This window comes from Pristis pectinata, chromosome 12, assembly GCF_009764475.1.
Source record: "Pristis pectinata isolate sPriPec2 chromosome 12, sPriPec2.1.pri, whole genome shotgun sequence".
Lineage (NCBI taxonomy): Eukaryota > Metazoa > Chordata > Chondrichthyes > Rhinopristiformes > Pristidae > Pristis > Pristis pectinata.
This window is the reverse complement of record NC_067416.1, coordinates 5,030,716-5,049,332: the sequence shown is the minus strand read 5'-3', so window position 1 is coordinate 5,049,332 and position 18,617 is coordinate 5,030,716. Positions and strand designations below refer to the sequence as shown.

General features: G+C 49.5%; 1 protein-coding gene across 1 annotated transcript in view; it reads left to right on the top strand.

Annotated features, from left to right (window-relative positions):
- The window catches only part of LOC127576874 (dynamin-binding protein-like), a 111,957-nt gene that overhangs the window by 86,961 nt on the left and 6,379 nt on the right, over window positions 1–18,617 (top strand). The window contains 10 exon segments of the mRNA XM_052027680.1: window positions 3,995–4,142; window positions 5,741–5,758; window positions 8,960–9,050; window positions 9,052–9,160; window positions 10,516–10,646; window positions 13,537–13,641; window positions 14,313–14,441; window positions 15,391–15,564; window positions 15,566–15,724; window positions 17,459–17,638. Of these exon segments, the coding sequence (XP_051883640.1) occupies window positions 3,995–4,142; window positions 5,741–5,758; window positions 8,960–9,050; window positions 9,052–9,160; window positions 10,516–10,646; window positions 13,537–13,641; window positions 14,313–14,441; window positions 15,391–15,564; window positions 15,566–15,724; window positions 17,459–17,638 (1,244 nt within the window).

The window sequence follows — 18,617 nt, the reverse complement described above, 5'->3', positions numbered from 1 at the left end:
AACAGTGGGGATAGAAGCTGTCCTTGAGCCTGGTGGTACGCGCTTTCAGGCTTTTGTATCTTCTGCCTGATGGGAGGAGGGAAAAGAGAGAGTGCCTGGGGTGGGATGGGCCTTTGATTGTGTCGGTTGCTTTCCTGAGGCAGCGGGAAGTGCAGAGGAGGGGAGGCTGGTTTGTGTGAAAGACTGGGCTGTGTTCACAACTCTCTGCAATTTCTTGCGGTCTGGGCAGAGCAGTTGACGTACCAAGCTGTGATGCGTCCGGATAGGATGCTTTCTATGGTGCATCTATAAAAAATTGGTGAAGGTCATCGGGGACCTTAAGGGAGTAGAGGCGTTGGTGTGCTTTGTTGGCCATAGCATCTATGTGGTTTGACCAGGACAAATTGTTGGTGATACTTACACCTGGGAACTTGAAGCTGTCAACCATCTCCTCCTCAACACTGTTGATACAGACAGGGGCGTGTGCTGATATTGAGGCAGAGGTTGTTGTCTCAACACCATGTCACTAGACTCCTCACTGTATGAAATAGGAGCAACAGCAAGAGATTTGGCCCCTCGTGCTTTCTCTGTCTTTCGATACAAAGTGGCTGATCTTCTACCTCAGGGCCACCTTCCTGTACTGTCTCCAAATCTCTTGATTCCCTCCATTGATCTCTGTCTAGGTTATACTAGAGTAAATAGTTCTCTTTATCTACCGTTTCAATGCTTCTCACTATAAGAAATAGTAGCATCTGCCTACTTGACCCCTTTCAAATACTATTGTGGCTGCTAGTCAACAGCATCACTTTCCTGTACAAGCCCTACATCCCTCAGTTCCCTTGGTCGGCCTTGTGGGGGGGCAGCTCTCCGTAGGGACTTGTAGGGACTTATACATCTCATTGTGTAGGGAACCATTCAATAGTCTTATCACAGTGGGGTAGAAGCTGTCCTTGAGCCTGGTGGTACGTGCCCTCAGGCTCCTGTATCTTCTATCTGATGGAAGAGGAGAGAAGAGAGAATGACCCGGGTGGGTGGGGTCTTGCCTGTCTTTGGCAGACCACATGTGTGTTACAGTCAGGCTATTACGGGGAATGTATCTCTAAGGGCTGACGCCCCTCTCCAATCGCTGCGCAGGAATGCGGCGGCTGCTGCGATGAATAGGGTGCCTTCCTTTCAGGGAAACACACACAGGTCGCAATACACAGTGACAAATGAGTTTGCAGCCAGTTTTAGGATGACTCGTTCCCACTGCTGACACAACACAGCGTTTCACACCCTCCGTAAGTTAGCTGAAAGCCAGCAATGACAGCAGTAAAGATTTTGCAATAAAATCCAAACCTTCCTTAAGGTAGTTCACGTGTTGGGTTTATTTGTTTGGTTTGTGAGAATAAGCTGTAATGAAAGAAGATTAGTTTATTGTCATATGCACCAGGGTGCAATTAAATTCCTCATTTTCGTGAAGCTTACAGAGTAATAATAAATGCAGTGATGAGCACAGAACAGCAGAATGGTGCAAAGATTGCAGTGCAACCTGAAGTAGTACAAAAGAGATGCTGAAGTGACAATAACGGAATAACCAAGAGGGGTAGAGAGTCTGAGAGCATGCCAGCCCCACCGGGTAGGGGATGTGAAAGAGGGGACTGGTTCAGGAGTCTGACAGCAGTGGGGAAGATGCTGTTCCTGAGTCTGGACAATCCGGGCTATCAAGCTCCCAAAAGGTAGAAGAGAGAAAAGGGAATGGTGGCAGGCATCCTTGACGATACCGTCAGCCTTCCTGAAGCAACACACCGTGAAGATGGGCTGGATGGAAGGAGGTGATGAGGCTGTGATGGACTGGGCTTGTGTTTACCACTATTGATCTTCACATTAATTTGTGCCAAAGTTTCCTCCCAAGACACACAGCTGTGTTATCACACTAACCCATACAGGGCAGAGCTTACCTGGGAATTAATGTTGTAGCTCTATAGAACTCTGGTTAGACCACACTTGGAGTATTATGTTCAGTTCTGTGTTGCCTCATTATAGGAAGGATGTGGAAGCTTTAGAGAGGGTGCAGAGGAGATTTACCAGGATGCTGCCCTGGATTGGAGAGCATGTCTTTTGAGAATAGGTTGAGTGATTAGGGCTTTCTCTTTGGAGAGAAAGAGGATGAGAGGTGACTTGATAGAGGTGTACAAGGTGATAAGAGGCATAGATCGAGTGGACAGTCAGAGACTTCTTCCCAGGGTGACAATGGCTAACATGAGGGGGCATAATTTTAAGGTGATTGGAGGAAGATATAAGGGGGATGTCAGGGGTAAGTTTTTTACACAGAGTGTGGTGGGTGCGTGGAACGCACTGCCGCAGAGGTTGTGGGGGCAGATACATTAGGGACATTTAAGAGACTCTTAGATGGACACACGAACGATAGAGAAATGGAGGACTATGTGGGAGGGAAGGGTTAGATAGATCTTACAGCAGGATAAGATGTCGGCACAGCATCGTGGGCCGAAGGGCCTGTCCTGTGCTGTAATGTTCTATGTTCTGTGAATTAGTTTATCCAGCCAAGTTTCCCTCATTCCCACTAACCTTCCTCCTAAATCAATTTCATTCCTTGCTATTTCACACATGACGTTTGCATCTCATGCCACGCCTTTGGAAGTGAAGTACTGATCTTGGGGAGGCATTTGTGAAGAATGACGCATGGTGAAAAGGCTAGAGGCTTGCATTGCTTCTAATGACATAGAAGGAGGCCATTTTGTCCATCTGATGCATGCCAGTTCCTGGCAGAGCTATCCCCTCCGCCTAATTCCCCTAATTTCCCTGTAATCTTTCTCCCCTGCCCATCAACTCTGTTATGAGACACTTATGACTGTGCAGTTCCAGGCTTGTGCACTTGAGTTCAGGAGGATAAAATGGTGTATTAGATAGATACTCCAACCACCCCCCTCCCCCCCCCCCCACCACCACTGACAATAAGGACCAACATTGCATTAGCTGGCTTACGGTGTTCCATACACAATAGTGCATCTCACTTCTCCACATTACCTTGTCCTTTCGCTCTTCCTTCCCAAAGTGAACAAGTCATTGCATGGATCGATAGAGATGGAGAGCGTCCCTGCTACTGGTGGGGTAAGTCCAGGTCAGAGACAGGCAGCCCAGGGATGACGTTGGGAGGCATATTTTGGCACAGCACAGTGGTGCAGTTGGCAGAACTGCTGCCTTGCAGCACCAGTGACCCGGGTTTGATCCCGACCTCGGGCACTGTCTGAAGGGTCCCATTTGGAGCTTTCTAGACTCTGGATTTTTCAAAAGCAGAAATCAATCTGAAATAGGACAGGAATTCTTGGAAATGCTCACAAGGTTGGGCAGTATCCATGCCTTCTCAAAGTCAAAGTCAAGTTTATTGTCATATGCACAAGTCCATGTGTGCACAGGTGCAATGAAAAACTTACTTGCAGCAGCATCACAGGCACAGAGCATCAGATAAGCAGCATTCACAAGAAAAAACATAAATAAAACACAATTTTTATAAGAAAGAACATAATTAGAACAAACAAAATGTCCATTTCAGTGCAAAGTGGTCACAGTGTTGCTAAACCGTAGTGATTAGGGTTTTGCCAGTTGGTTCAAGAACCAAATGGTTGAAGGGAAGTAGCTGTTCTTGAACCTGGTGGTGTGGGACTTCAGGCTTCTGTATCTCCTGTCCGATGGTAGCTGCGAGAAGATGGCACGGCCCGGATTGGGTTGGTTTTGTGAGGGACAGGAGTTAAAATAGGTAGGTGGTATTGACTTGCAGATCAGTCATGATCTCATGAGGACAGAACAGTTTTGAGAGGCTGAATGGCCTCACTATCCACAACACACTTCCTGTCTCGAATTACTCTTTCCCACAATCACAGCGTGAAGGAACTCCTTGCTCCTCCCAACCCTTTCACACCAGTGACTTTGATGTTGTGCTGAGGGATAAAAGAGAAATAAGGGCCTAGTGTTCAATCAGATTGAGTATTCTTTTCTCTTTCTCGCCCACGTCCAGGTCAGGTGTTTCTGTCCTACAGGAATGAGCTGCAGGACATGTATAATGTTTACTGTCAAAACCACGAGGAAGCCATCGCCCTCTTGGAGACGTACGAGAAGGACAAAGAGATTCAGGGGCATGTCAACGCTTGTCTGGATCACCTCCGGTAAGACATGAGCAGACAAAGGGTGTGAACAGAACACAGGGTGAGAGGAGGTGTATTTGTACAGAACATTGCAACAGTGACTGCATGTTAACAGTATTTCATTGGCTGTGAAGGGATCTTGAAAGGGGCATGCATTTCTATAGTACCTTTCTATACTTCCCAAAATGGGCCCAGCCAGTCAATTCCTTTTGATGTGCACTTGCTGACAGGAAGGTTGTTAGAGGATGGAGTTTTGATCTCCACAACACTCCAGACAATGAAGTACATTCCTGCAGTGTCGTCACTGTTGTAATGTAGGAAATGTGGCAGACAGCTTGTGCACAGCAAGCTTGGCTCCAGTTCCGAGGGTAAAGGACTCTTGTGTGAGGGTAGTAGATGGTCTGGACTAATGGGAGGTCTGGGGGAATGAACATTGTAGGGTAATGGACTGTGCGAGCAATGGGAGACTGGGGGTTATAGACACTAGGGTTATGTTCAATATGTGGGGTAATGGACACTGTGTGGGTAATGGGCGTCGGGTTAAGGATGGTGTAGGATTATGGACTGTCTGAGGCTATGGACGGTCCGGGATACTGGACAATGTGCGGGTAATGGGAGATGTGTGATTGGGCTATCAAGGGTTATGGGCATTGGAGATTGTGGGGAATGGGTGCTGTGTGGATAATGGACAGTCTGGGTAGTGGATCTTGTGCGGGCAATGGACGGTCTGTGATTATTAGTGACTTTGGGGTAATGAGCTCTCCACAGGTGATAGACTCTGTGTGGGGAATGGACAGTATGGGAATGGGTGCTGTGTGGGAAATCGATGGTTAGTGGTTATTAGTGGCACGTACTGAGCTCTTTGTGGGTGATGGACATTGTGTGGGGAAGAGACTGTGTGGGGAATGGACAGTCCTGGGTATTATGTGGAATGGGTACTCTATAGGATTGGATGGACTCTGGTAATGGGCCCTCTGTAGGTGATGGACACTGTGTGGGGAATGGATGGTCAGTGAATATTAGTGGCACTGGGGTACTGAGCTCTCCGTGGGTGACGGACTGTGTGTGTGGAATGGACGGTCAGTGGTGATCAGTGGCACTATGGTACTGAGCTCTCCGTGGGTGACGGACTGTGTGTGCGGAATGGACGGTCAGTGGTGATCAGTGACACTATGGTACTGAGCTCTCCGTGGGTGACGGACTGTGTGTGTGGAATGGACGGTCAGTGGTGATCAGTGACACTGGGGTACTGAGCTCTCCGTGGGTGACGGACTGTGTGTGCGGAATGGACAGTCAGTGGTGATCAGTGACACTGTGGTACTGAGCTCTCCGTGGGTGACGGACTGTGTGTGTGGAATGGACGGTCAGTGTAATGGATCCTCTGTGGAATGGACGATCTGGGACTTGGGAATGGGTGCTGTGGATAATGGACGGACTGTGGTTAACAGCACGGCAGGATAATGGGCTCTGTGTGGGTGGCGAACAGATTTCGGGAATGGGCGCTGTGCTCCCTGAGGTCGGGTCTGCGGTGCTGCTGGGATTACTTGGTGGGGGTTCACTGCCGTTCTCTCTCAGTAACTGCCTTTTCTTTCCTCTGCACAAACCTGTTCGCCCTACAGAGCAATCTATCGCCAGTGGTAAGTCCGACCCTGCAACCTTTCACCTCTGCACCACCTGCTTGCACCACCCCTCCCCAATAGAATTTCTGTGCTGTGGCTGCATTGGTTACGTGTGAATGAATGGAGCTGGGCAGTGGGGGAGGAGGACTGGATGTGGGGGCAATGCACATGGGTTGCAGGGGAGAGACGGTACGAGGGGAGAGGGGAGGGAAGACCATCCATGGGGTTACTAAAGACATCCAGCAGAGGTGTCAGTAGGTGTGTAAAGGAGTAAAGTAACACTGGATGTAGTCCAGAGCTCTGGACTGTAGGAATAAGTTCAAATCCCTTCAGGAGTTGATCAGATTTTCTTAGTTAACCGAATTTAAATTCCTCGGCTGTTTTGTTGCCTGATCACTCATCCTACCTCTGGATTACGTGCAGTAATTTAACCGTTATGTTACCGGTTCCCTGTCTTGGAGTTTTGATCTGATGTCTTAATTAAATAAATCTGAGGGCAAGAGAGAGGGGGAGGAGAGAGAGGGGGAGGAGAGAGAGGGAAAGAGACAGAGAGGAAGAAGGAAGTAGAGAGAAAAGGTGGGGGGGGAGATTGAAAGAGATTGAAACAAGGACACTTGAGGGAGGGAGAGGTGGAGGGAGGGAGGTGTGGGGAAGGAGGGGGAGGGCAGGTGGAGAGGTGCAGGGAGGGAGGGGAAGGGGAGGAGGGAGGGGGAGAGGTGCAGGGAGGGAAGGGGAGGAGGGGGGGGGAGGGGAAGGTAGAGGGAGGGGAGGGAAGGGGAGGAGGGGGGAGAGGTGCAGGGAGGGAGGGGAAGGGGAGGGGGGAGAGGTGCAGGGAGGGAGGGGAAGGGGGAGAGGGTGCAGGGAGGGAAGGGGAGGAGGAGGGGGAGGGGAGGGAAGGGGAGGGGGGGAGAGGTGCAGGGAGGGAGGGGAAGGTGGAGGGGGAGGGGAAGGTAGAGGGAGGGGAGGGAAGGGGAGGAGGGGAGAGGTGCAGGAGGGAGGGGAAGGTGGAGGGAGGGAGGGGAAGGGAAGGAGGAGGGGGAGAGGTGCAGGGAGGGAAGGGGAGGAGGAGGGGGAGGGGAAGGTAGAGGGAGGGAGGGGAAGGGGAGGAGGAGGGGGAGCGGTGCAGGGAGAGAGGGAGGGTGTGATGCAGGGAGCAACAGAGACAGTGCGTGACTATCCCTGTTGTACCAACAAGCTCCAGCCTGCATGGGACAATTCCCGCTGCAGTTCACAAAATATTCCCAGGACTCGTCCCCACATTCAGTCCCCCTTAACACCCGAGGCCTGTATACAGACATGCTGCAGACCTTCCCTCTGCCTTGCCATTCACAGTGTGCTCCCCATCCTAACAAAGCTTGCACTAAACTCATTAACCTGCGTCTGCCTCGACCCAACCGGTGTGTTTTGTTGATCTGTTCTGCCCTCCAGTGTTGATCAACTGATGATGTCGGAACCAAGTGATCCAGTGTGTGATTTATTCCCTGTCTCTGATTGGTTCTTCTACCTGAGGGTGGGAGAGAGGTCGGTGCTGGGAAACGGAACAATGTCAGGAACACCGTGGGTTAGATACAGAGTGAAGCTCCCTCTACACTGTCCCATCACACACTCCCAGGGCAGGGGCAGCACGGGTTAGATACAGAGTGAAGCTCCCTCTACACTGTCCCATCACACACTCCCAGGGCAGGTTAGATACAAAGAATTGCTACCCAGTCTCAGGTTGAGCTGGAAGATAAGTGATCCTACTTTGCTGTGCTGAGATGATGGGCAAATATTCCATTCATCCCTTGAACATTCCCAACCAGGATAGAGAGCGCACAACCTGATTCCCTGTGCGTCTCTGGTCTGACAGAGCACTCCATCCCACCATATGTTTTGTGATAACGTAATCCAAAACTGCCAGTAAGTTATGTCCCAGCCAGTTTAATCAGCTCAGTGGGTCACTCAATAGATTAACTTTGCCAAGGAAGTTGGGTGAGGTAATTGATGAGGTAATTGTACACCAAGGACACCTGCTTTGTGTCTTGGCTGAATTAAAGAACGATACACCCCACTTCTATCTGCACTGGCTCTTTGATGGGACTATCCACTCACTCCGAACCTCCTTGCCCTCCCCCCCCCCCCCACCCACACCCCCCCCCCTTTCCCTGCAGTCCGTAATCACACAGCACAGGAAACAGGCCCTTCAGCCCAACTGGTCCATGCTGACCAAGATTCCCATCTAAGCTAGTCCCATTTGCCTATGTTTGGCCCATATCTCTCTAAACCTTCCTTATTCATGTAACTGTCCAAGGGTCTTTTAATCTCTCGTGTCTGCGTGGGTTTCCTCCGGGTGCTCCGGTTTCTTCCCACATTGCAAAGACGTACGGGTAAGTTAATTTGGGTTTAAAATGGGCAGCGTGGACTCGTTGGGCCGGAAGGGCCTGTTACCACGCTGTAAATAAAAAAAAGTCATTATTGTACCTACCTTGACCACTTCCTCTGGCAGCTCATTCCATTATGTGCACCACCCCTGGGGTGAATAGGTTCCTATTAAATCCCCCCCTCGCCCTAAACCTATGCCCTCTAGTTCTTGATTCTCCAGCCCTGGGATAAAGACTGAGTGGGCATTCACCCCATCTATACCCCTCATGATTTTATACACCTCGTTTTCCTGCGCTCCAGTGAAAAATATCCCAACCTGCTCGACCCCTCTCCATAACTCAGTCCCTCAACTCTCACCAACATCCTCCTCTGCACTCTTTCCAGCTTAATGGCATCCTGCAAATTCCTGCAAAATCTTTTTTTTTCCCTTTCGGTATTTATCTAATTCCCTTTTGAAAGTTACTGTTGAGTCAGGCAGCCATTCTTGCAGCCTGTGTGGTCCAGATAACTCAGCTGACTGTGCAGAAAGAAATTCTGCTCGTCTCCCTTCTGTTTTGCTTGGCCGTTACTTCCAATTTGTTTCCCCTGGTTACTGATCTCCCTGCCGGTGGAAACAATTTCTCTTTATCAAAACCCCTCGTAATTTTGAGCACCCCCATTAAATCTCCCCGTAACCTAAAGAGCCAGTTCTCCAGTCCCTCTGTATAATTAATATCCTGCATCTCTGTTCATGTCACATTAAATCCTTTCTGCACCTTGATGCTCTTCACAAAGGTCTGAGTCTGCGGAGAGGCCCTGTTAATCCAACTAAATGATTTTTTAAATAATGCTAATACACTTTTTTCTTGCAAAAACCAGGGGTAAAACTAACTACATCAACCTGGGCTCATTCCTCATCAAGCCAGTTCAGAGGGTGATGAGGTACCCACTGCTGCTTTCAGAGTTGTTGAAACACCACTCCGGAGAGACACCACGACAAGAAGCCACTGGAGGAGGCTGTGCTCGCAGTGAAGGAACTCAATGCCAACATTAACGAGTACAAACGGCGGAAGGACTTGGGTAAGGGCAGCGCCTCCCTCCTACTCTGCCATTTCCACCCCTGCTCACGTGGAATCACCGGGCGCACCTCGTCTGTGCCGACCGTGATGCCTATCCACGCTGATCACATTTGCCCACATTAGGCCCTCAACCCCTTTCCTGTCCGGTTCCCTGCCTTTTAAACATTATAATTGTATCTGCCTCCCACAGTTCCTCTGGCAGCTCATTCCAGATATTCGCCACCCTCTGTGTGAAAAACTTACCCCTCAGGTCCCCTTCAAATTTCACCTCTCCCTCCCTCTCCCCCCAACTCTCTCCCCCCAAATCTCTCTCCCCCCTCCCACCCCCTCTCTCCCACCCCCCTCTCTCCCCCCCCCCCCCTCACTCTGTGTCCCTGCCTCTCTAAAAGAGACCATGAACCTGTCAGATTATAGTGAAAGTTTAAAGAAACAAATATATTTCATTGATTTTCATTGGGAAAGGAAGTTGTTCACTTACTCACCTGAGCCAGACAAACCGGTGTAGCGGATCCCAAATCAGAGGACTTCTGGGCTTGTCGTTGGTATTGATCCCACTACCCAGCTGTTTAGGTTGAGCCACCACTATCCCCACCCCTAGAGAATGGGCACCCAATGGTTGATGTTCCTTGTGGGTGGGACTGGGGCAGATCAATCATCTGCGCTGCCAGCACTGTCCAGCCACCACTCCTCCAATCCTGGCACTTTGGACTTCCCTGAATTTAAACACTCAATCCTTGGCTGCTGACCTCCAGAATTCCCTACCCGCTAGGCTCAGACTTCTGTCCTTGGAGTGTCGGAGGCAGAGGGGCGACCTTACAGAGGTGTATAAAATCAGGAGGGGCACAGATAGGGTGAATGCGCACAGTCTCTTTCCCAGGGCTGGGGAATCAAGAACTAGAGGGCATAGGTTTAAGGTGAGAGGGGAGAGATTTAATAGGAGGTTGAGGGGCAACTTTTTTTACATAGAGAGTGGTCCGTATATGGCATGAGCTGCCAGAGGAAGTGGTACATAAGCAACATTTAAAAGACAGTTGGACATGTTCATGGATAGGAAAGGTTTAGAAGGTTATGGGCCAAACATTGGCAAATGGGACTAGCTTAGGTGGGCACCTTGGTCAGCGTGGACCAGTTGGGCAGAAGGGCCTGTTTCCGTGCTGTCTGACTCTGTGACTCTAAAGCTCTCCTCGTCTTTGAGTCTGTACTTGAAACCTAACTTTTGACTGCATTTTTGGTCGCCAGCCCTGACACTCACACTGGTTAAACATTCGTTGATAACACTTCCAGCAAATGTTCTGGGACGTTTTATGGCAGTAAGTGCAAATTCTAGTTGATTTGGACTCCCGTGTCTCCATGCAGTTCTGAAGTACCGTAAGGGTGATGAGGACTCACTGATGGACAAGATCTCCAAATTAAGCATGCACTCCATCATAAAGAAGTCAAACCGAGTGAGCAGCCACCTCAAGCATCTCACCGGCTTAGCTCCCCAGGTAAGACATGGACCTCTGACACCTAGACTCATGTCTGAGCTCTTGATTATTGGAGGTCAGTGATTTATTTTATTCCAGTGGAACTTCCACAGGAGATTTAATTGTCTGCTGGGGCTTTTGGTGATTCTTAAAAGAAAAAAACAATCGGTTGAATTAAACTGATCACAGGATACTTGTTAAGGTGCAGTTGGAAGTTATTGAACCCATCACCAGCTCCAAGTAATTGGTAATTGCTTTATTATTGTCTCGTACTGAGACACAGTGGAAAGCTTTTGTTTGCGTGCTATCCAGGCATATCATTCCATACATAAGTACATCGAGGTAGTAAAAAGGAAAAAAAAATGTAGAATATAGTGTTACAGTTACAGAGAAAGTGCAGTGCAGGTAGACAAAGGAAGTGCAAAGGCCACGACGAGGTAGATTGGGAGATCAATAGTTCACCTTTAGTGTATGTGAGGTCCGTTCAAGAGTCTGATAACAGTGGGAGAGAAGCTGTCCTTGTGTCTGGTGGTACGTCCTGGGCACAATGTCCTGGAGAATCTTCTCTGCACCCTTTCCAGCACTATCACATCCTTCTTATTGTGTGGTGACCAGAACTGCACACAGCACTCAGCTGTAACCTGAGTAATATTTTATAAAGTTGTGCTATAAACTCCCTGCTGTTATATTCCATGCCCCGGCTAACAAAGGCAAGTATCCCGCATACCTTATATGATAAGATGGACTATTGACCTCATACTCTACCTGTTATGACCTTGCACCTTATTGTCTTCCTGCACTGCACTTTCTCTGTAGCTGTGACACTTTGAAGGGTCTCGGCCCGAAACGTCGACTGTTTATTTCCCTCCATAGATGCTGCCTGACCTGCTGAGTTCCTCCAGCACTTTTTTGTGTATTGCTCCAGATTCCAGCATCTGCAGAACTTTTTGTGTCTTATTCTGCATTTTACCTTGTACTACCTCAATGCGCTGTGTAATGAATTGATCTGTACGATCAGTATGCAAGACAAGTTTTTCACTGCACCTTGGTACAAGTGACAATAATAAACCAATTGCAATTCACCACCTTATCTACCTATGTTACCACCTTCAGGGATTCTTGGACATGTACACCAAGGTCCCTCTGTCTTCAACGTCTCCTAGAGCCCTACCATTCACTGTGTCCACATTCCAAAGACGTACAGGTTAGGATCTGTGGGCATGCTTTGTTGGCGCCGGAAGAGTGGCGACACTTGCGGGCTGCCCCCAGCACACTCTTAGTAATGCAAAAAGATGTATTTCACTGTGTGTTTTGATGTACATGTGACTAATAAATATCTTAATATCCTAAATATCTTAAAACTCCCGAAGTACATCACCTCACATTCATCAGGATTAAATTCCATCCGCCATTGCTCTGCCCAGCTTACCAACTGATAAATACCATCCTGTACCCTACAGCCGTTCTCCTGCAGAATGTGCAGAGCAGGTTCACCGGGATGTTGCCTGAATTGGAGCATTCCGGTTATAGAGACTGGACAGGCTGGGCTTGTTTCCCCTGGACCTGACAGGGTATATAAAATTATGAGGGGGATAGATAGGGTAGATAGTCACAATCATTACCATAGTGGGGGGTGTCAAAGACAAGAGGGCATAGGTTTAAGCTGAGAGGTAGGAAGTGTGGGGGGGATCTGAGGGGGGATTTTATCACCAAACAGTGATTGGAACCTGGAACGTGCTGCCTGAAGAGATGGTGGAGGCAGATACTCTCACAACATCTAGACAAGCACTAGAATCATAATCCTTGATGCACCTAAAGCAGGTAAATGGGATGAGTATAGATAGGTGCTCTCATGGACATGGTGGGTGGAAGGGCCTGTTTCTGTGCTGTATGACCCTATGCCTCCATGATGCTGTCACACACTGCCCTCGGACTCCCAACGCCAACATGTCCTTCCTGAGATGTGACGCGCAGCACCGATGACAGTGCCCCCTGTTGGAACTGAGCAGGACTGCGAACAACCGAAGCCTCGCTCCCTCCTGCCTATGAGGTGAGGGCCAGGACCTCCACTGGTCTTTCTGGTTTCTTGACGCACCTTTTCATCTGATGGCCAATCAAAATGGCATCTGATCATAGAACATAGAACAGTACAGCACAGAACGGGCCCTTCGGCCCACAATGTTGTGCCGACATAGCTAATCCCTTCTACCTACAGAATGCCCATATCCCTCTATTTTCCTCTCATTCATGTGCCCATCCAAGCCCCTCTTAAAAGCCCCCAATGAATTTGCCTCCACCACCCTATCAGGCAACGCATTCCAGGCATCCACCACTCTCTCAGTAAAAAACATACCCCTCACGCCTGTTCTGAACCTACCCCCTCTCACCTTAAATGCATGCCCTCTGGTATTGGATTGCTCAATAATGGGAAAAAGATATTGCTTGTCCAACCCTATCTATGCCCTGCATAATCTATGCCTCGACATCCTTCCTATAGTGCGGTGGTGGGAGCTTGCTGTACAGAATTGGCTGCCAGGTTTCAGTCCAAGAGTGACTGCACTCCGAGGTACCTAATTGGCTGTGCAATATTTGGGAAACCTCAGAGAGGAGATGAAAGGTGCTATGGAAATGCAAGTTTCTTTAACGAATTGCATTGCAGGACACGTCACTCCTGTACAAGTTTTCTACCCTCCTGTTGATTGCTGTTTGGCAAATGTTCCAATCTCCTAGGGCAGACAACTGAACTCTCACTCTCACTCTCACACTCTCTTTCACTCTCACACTCTCTCTCACACTCTCTCTCACTCTCACACTCTCTCTCACTCTCACACTCTCTCTCACTCTCACACCTCTCTCTCACTCACACTCTCTCTCACTCTCACACTTTCTCTCACTCTCTCTCCTCTTTCAGATTAGAAATGAGGCATTTGAGGAGGTGGAACGAAGGTTCCGGGAGCAAGAGCGGCTGATCAAGAACTTCATCCGAGACCTGTCCCTGTATCTGCAGCACCTACGGGTGAGTCAGTGGTGGGTCCCTACCACCGAGGGGTTGGGTCCCGGTGAACCGCTCAGAACCCAGCACATCGCAGCTGGCCTCAGGACCTCAGGCTTGTGGGACAGACAGGGACTGACTGGGGAAGGTGTTTGAGGGACGGACAGGGACTGACTGGGGAAGGGGTTTGAGGGACGGAGTGTGGGGGAGGGGTTTGGGGGACGGACAGGGACTGACTGGGGAAAGAGATTGAGGGACAGACAGGGACTGGACTGGGGGAGGGGTTTGGGGGACAGACAGGGACTGACTGGGGAAGGGGGTCTGAGGGATGGACAGGGACTGACTGGGGAGGGGGGGTCTGAGGGATGGGCAGGGACTGACTGGGGAAGGGGGTTTGAGGGACGGACAGGAACTGACTGGGGAAGGGGTTTGAGGGTCGGACAGGATCAGGATCAGGTTCGGCAGTGATTCCTCCACAGTCAAACAGCCTTGGCCACCATGGCTTCTGGGACCCTTGTGCAGAGATTTTGCAGTCGGCGCGACGCTGGGCTGTCGTCCTGGAAACCAGCCTGCAGCTTGGGGAGCAGGTGGGGAACATCACTGGGCCCATCACCCTGATGGCGGGGGGGGGGGGGGGGTTGGTGAGGTGGTGTGGTGTGGTCCCACATACGGGCTGACTGTTCGTCCCATCCTAGGACTCGGCATCAGTGAAGGTTCTGGCTGCGATGAGTATTCTGGACATGTACGGAGAGAAGAGCCACACCAATCTGGAGCACTATCAGCAGGCTCATCGCCTCATCAGTGACAGCCTCTTCAACGACTTTGTAAGTGCTGGGATAGAGTCCCTGATTAATAATGAATATTGTTCATTCAATGTTAGCCAAGCCACGAGATGAGGAGGAATAGGGTCTGTGGGACATACTGGGACTGACTGGGGAAGGGATTTGTGTGGCACATTGACAGATGGGGAAGGGGTTTGTGGGACACACCAGGGCTGCCAGTGGCAGAGAGATGGAAACTGGGAGTGGAGAAGTCCGTCGAGGTCTCGGAGGCTGGGAAAAGGTTAGACAGAGTCAAGACGAGGATGAGAATTTTTCTTCCTTGTGTCATTTTCTGTGTTGACCTTCTGAAGTTCAAAGAATAGGAGGTGATTTCACTGAAACACAACAAAACCCTTTGGAAGTGAGCGCAGGGAGGGGCTTTCTGTTGGCCAAGGACCCGTAGTCACAGTCACAGACCAGTTGGGACGGAGGTACGGAAAAAATTTTGCACTCAGTGAATTTTGGGAATTCTGTGTCCTGGGGCTCAGTGACTTGAGTTCATTCAGATCAGAGGTGGATAGGTTTCTGGATATCGGTGGATGGGACAGGAAAGGGGCATTGAGGTCAAAGTCGAGTTAATTGTCACATGCACAAGTCCATGTACGCACAGGTGCAGTGGAAAAACTTACTTGCAGCAGCATTACAGGCACATCGCATCAGATAAGCAGCATTCACAAGAAAAACAAATTAAACTTAAATTATACACAAATTTTACAAGAAAGAACACAATTAGAAAACAAGTCCATTTTAGTGCAAGGTGATAAAAGCAGTCACAGTGTTGCTATTCTTTAGTGATTAGGGCTGTGCTGGTTGGTTCAAGAACCAAATGGTTGAAGGGAAGTAGGTGTTCCTGAACCTGGTGGTGTGGGACTTCAGTATCTGTCTTGTAGAACAGACTCGAGGCGCGGAGTGACCTACTCCTGCTGCAGTTTGTCCTTGCATTCTCGAACAGAAAGAGCGGACGGAGAGACTCGTCATCGATCCGTTGACCCAGCTGTTGGGGATGTGCGCAGGGCCCCACAAGCTGATGATCAAACGCTTCGACAAGCTGCTGGATTACCACAACTGCAAGGAGCGTGCCGAGAAGCTGAAGGACAAGAGGACCCTGGAGGAACTGCAGGCGGCCAAAAAACAACTACGAGGCTCTGAACGCCCAGCTGCTGGACGACATGCCCAGGTTTCACAAGAGCACCGAGGAACTCTTCATCAGCTGCGTGCAAGGCTTTGCTGAGGCTCACCGGGATTTCGTGGGGAAGACGCTGGAAGGACTTCTGCCTCTGTCGCAGGTGAGAAGAGGAGATATGCCTGGTCCTCAATCCATTTTGTATCCACTTTCCGACTTGGAACAAAACAGTGTAGGACTTCGTATTTTAATAGCATCTAGCTCCCCCCCTCCCCCCCCAGAACATAGAACAGAAACAGGCCCTTCGGCCCACGATGTCTGTGCCAAATACGATGCCAAATTAAACTAAATCCCTTCTGCCTGCACGTGATCCACATCCGTCCACTCCCTGCATATTCATGTGTCTATCTCAAAGTCTTTTAAACACTTCTATTGTATCTGCTTCCCCTAGCAGCCCGTGGAAAAAAATCTTGCCCCGCACATCCCTGATAGAGGTGTATCAGAGGATGAGAGGCATTGATCGTGTGGATAGTCAGAGGCTTTTCCACAGGGCTGAATTGGTGGCCACAAGAGGACACAGGTTTAAGGCGCTGGGGAGTAGGTATAGAGGAGATGTCAGGGGTAAGTTTTTTTACTCAGAGAGTGGTGAGTGCGTGGATTGGGCTGCCGGCAACGGTGGTGGAGGCGGATATGATAGGGTTGTTTAAGAGACTTTTGGATAGGTATATGGAGCTTAGAAAAATAGAGGGCTAAGGGTAGGCCTAGTAATCTCTAAGGTAGGGACATGTTTGGCACAGCTTTGTGGGCCGAAGGTCCTGTATTGTGCTGTAGGTTTTCTTTAAAATTTTCCCCTTGCACCTGAAGTGCATGTCCTTTACCTGAGTGTTTGGTTGAGAATTCCAGTTGTTCTGATTATAAACCTCTGCCTGCAGCACCTAAGACCCTTTGCCTTTAAGGCCTGGACTTCATTCCACAAGTCTCAGGTGATGGTGTTAACACCTCTGACCCGGCAGATGTCTGCAGACACTGTCTGGGTTTTCTCTCTCCTTTTTAATGACTTGTCAGCCTCTTTCCCAAGAAGTCAAAAGAATAAACAAGAATTATTTACCTTATTGTTTTCTCACGTGATATTTCTATGGAGTCCACGTATTTATTGGTTTAGGAAGGTGCATACTTTGACGACAGAGTGGAGTTGCTCCTTCCTGGAACTTGCCCCTTCCCCCTCATGTTGTTGGGCATGGCCTTCCACCGGGGGGTGCAGATACCCCAGGGTGTCCTCGTCCCACAGTAAGGGTGGGAATCTCACTCATCGTGGATCCCCTATAAGCAAAATGAAGGAGCTGGTCATTGGCTTCTGGAAGCTGGGCAGAGTATATCCCCTTGTCTGTATCAGTGGTGTTGAGATGGTTGAGAGCTTCAAGTTCCTAGGGTTAAATATCAACAACAACTTGTCCTGGACCAGCCACGTGGACACGAAAGCACACCAGCAACTCTGCTTCCTCAGAAGGCTGAGGAAATTCGGCATGTTCCCGATGACATTCACCAGTTTTTATAGATGCTCCATAGAAAGCATCCTATCTGGATGTACAGTGGCTTGGTACGGCAACTGATCTGCCCAAGACCACAAGAAACTGCAGAGAGTTGTGGACACAGCTCAGCACATCCTGCAAAAGGGAGCTTCACCCTGTATCTAACCCGTGCTGTCCCCCGCCCTGGGAGTGTGTGATGGGACAGTGTAGAGGGAGCTTCTGTGAAATCTTGGTAGCAATATGGGAACGAACAGGCAACCTAATGATGTGGTGGTGAGCAGAGTTATGTCAGCATGGACAACAAACTACATTTGACACCGTGCACCCGTCCGCAGCAGGAGGACTAATGAGAGGGTTTTGTTCCACAGCTGATTTCGGTGGTGAGTAAGGACACCACCATTGTGGCCTCATTCCAGGAGCAGCACAATAAGGCCATGCAACTACTGCAAGTCTTCAGCTTCTTCCCGGACACACTGCCTTCCTCCAGAAAGCCATTCGAACGCAAGACCACGGAACGGCAGTCTTCCAGGTGGCAAATGTCAGCAATGGTGAGTTTTGGATTGTTTCTGTTCTGGGCCGTCCTGTTGGTGTATCCCACCGAGTTCTGCAACGTCTCGAGTGGTTCAGAGACTTGAACAGAAGCCGAAAGAGACCATTCAGCCCCTCTTACCTGTCATAGAGTCGTAGAGCACGGAAAACAGGCCCTTCGGCCCAACTGGTCCATGCCGACCAAGATTCCCATCTAAGCCAGTCCCATTTGCCCGCGTTTGGCCCGTATCCCTCTAAACCTTTCCTATCCATGTGCCTGTCCAAGTACCTTTTAAATGTTGTTAATGTACCTGCCTCAACCACTTCCTCTGGCAGCTCATTCCATATACTGACCACCCTCTGGGCGACAAAGCTGTCCCTCAGGTCCCTATTAAATCTCTCTTCTCTCACCGTAAACCTGTGCCCTCTAGTTCTTGATTCCCCAACCCTGGGGGGAAAAGACTGAGCACATTCACCCTACGGTATCTATGCCCTTCATGATTTTATACACCTCTATAAGGTCACCCCTCATTCACCTATGCTCTAACGGAAACAGTCCCAACCTGCTCAACCTCCCTCCATAGCTCAATCCCTCGAGTCCTGCCAACGTCCTCGTAACTGTCCTCTGCACTCTTTCTGGTTTACCTCTTTGTCCTACCTCTCTATCCTGAAGGGAGGTCTCTGGCTCCATCCTGAGGTAAGAGACCCACACGTTGACAGTTCCTTCCCTCCCACAGATGCCTCTTGATGCTAACTTCCTCCACCAGATTATTTGTTTTAAGTGACTCCAGCCTTGTCCAATAAGCTTCAACGAGACCATCTCTGTGATTTCTGAACATCAGGCGTCATTCAATTAAATCCAAACTGCCTTAGTAGATCTAGGCATCCATGTAGGTAGGTCATTAAAATAGGTTGGTCAGTTTACATAAAACAATCAGAAAGACTAAAGGCATTCATAGAACATAGAACACTACAGCACAGTACAGGCCCTTCAGCCCA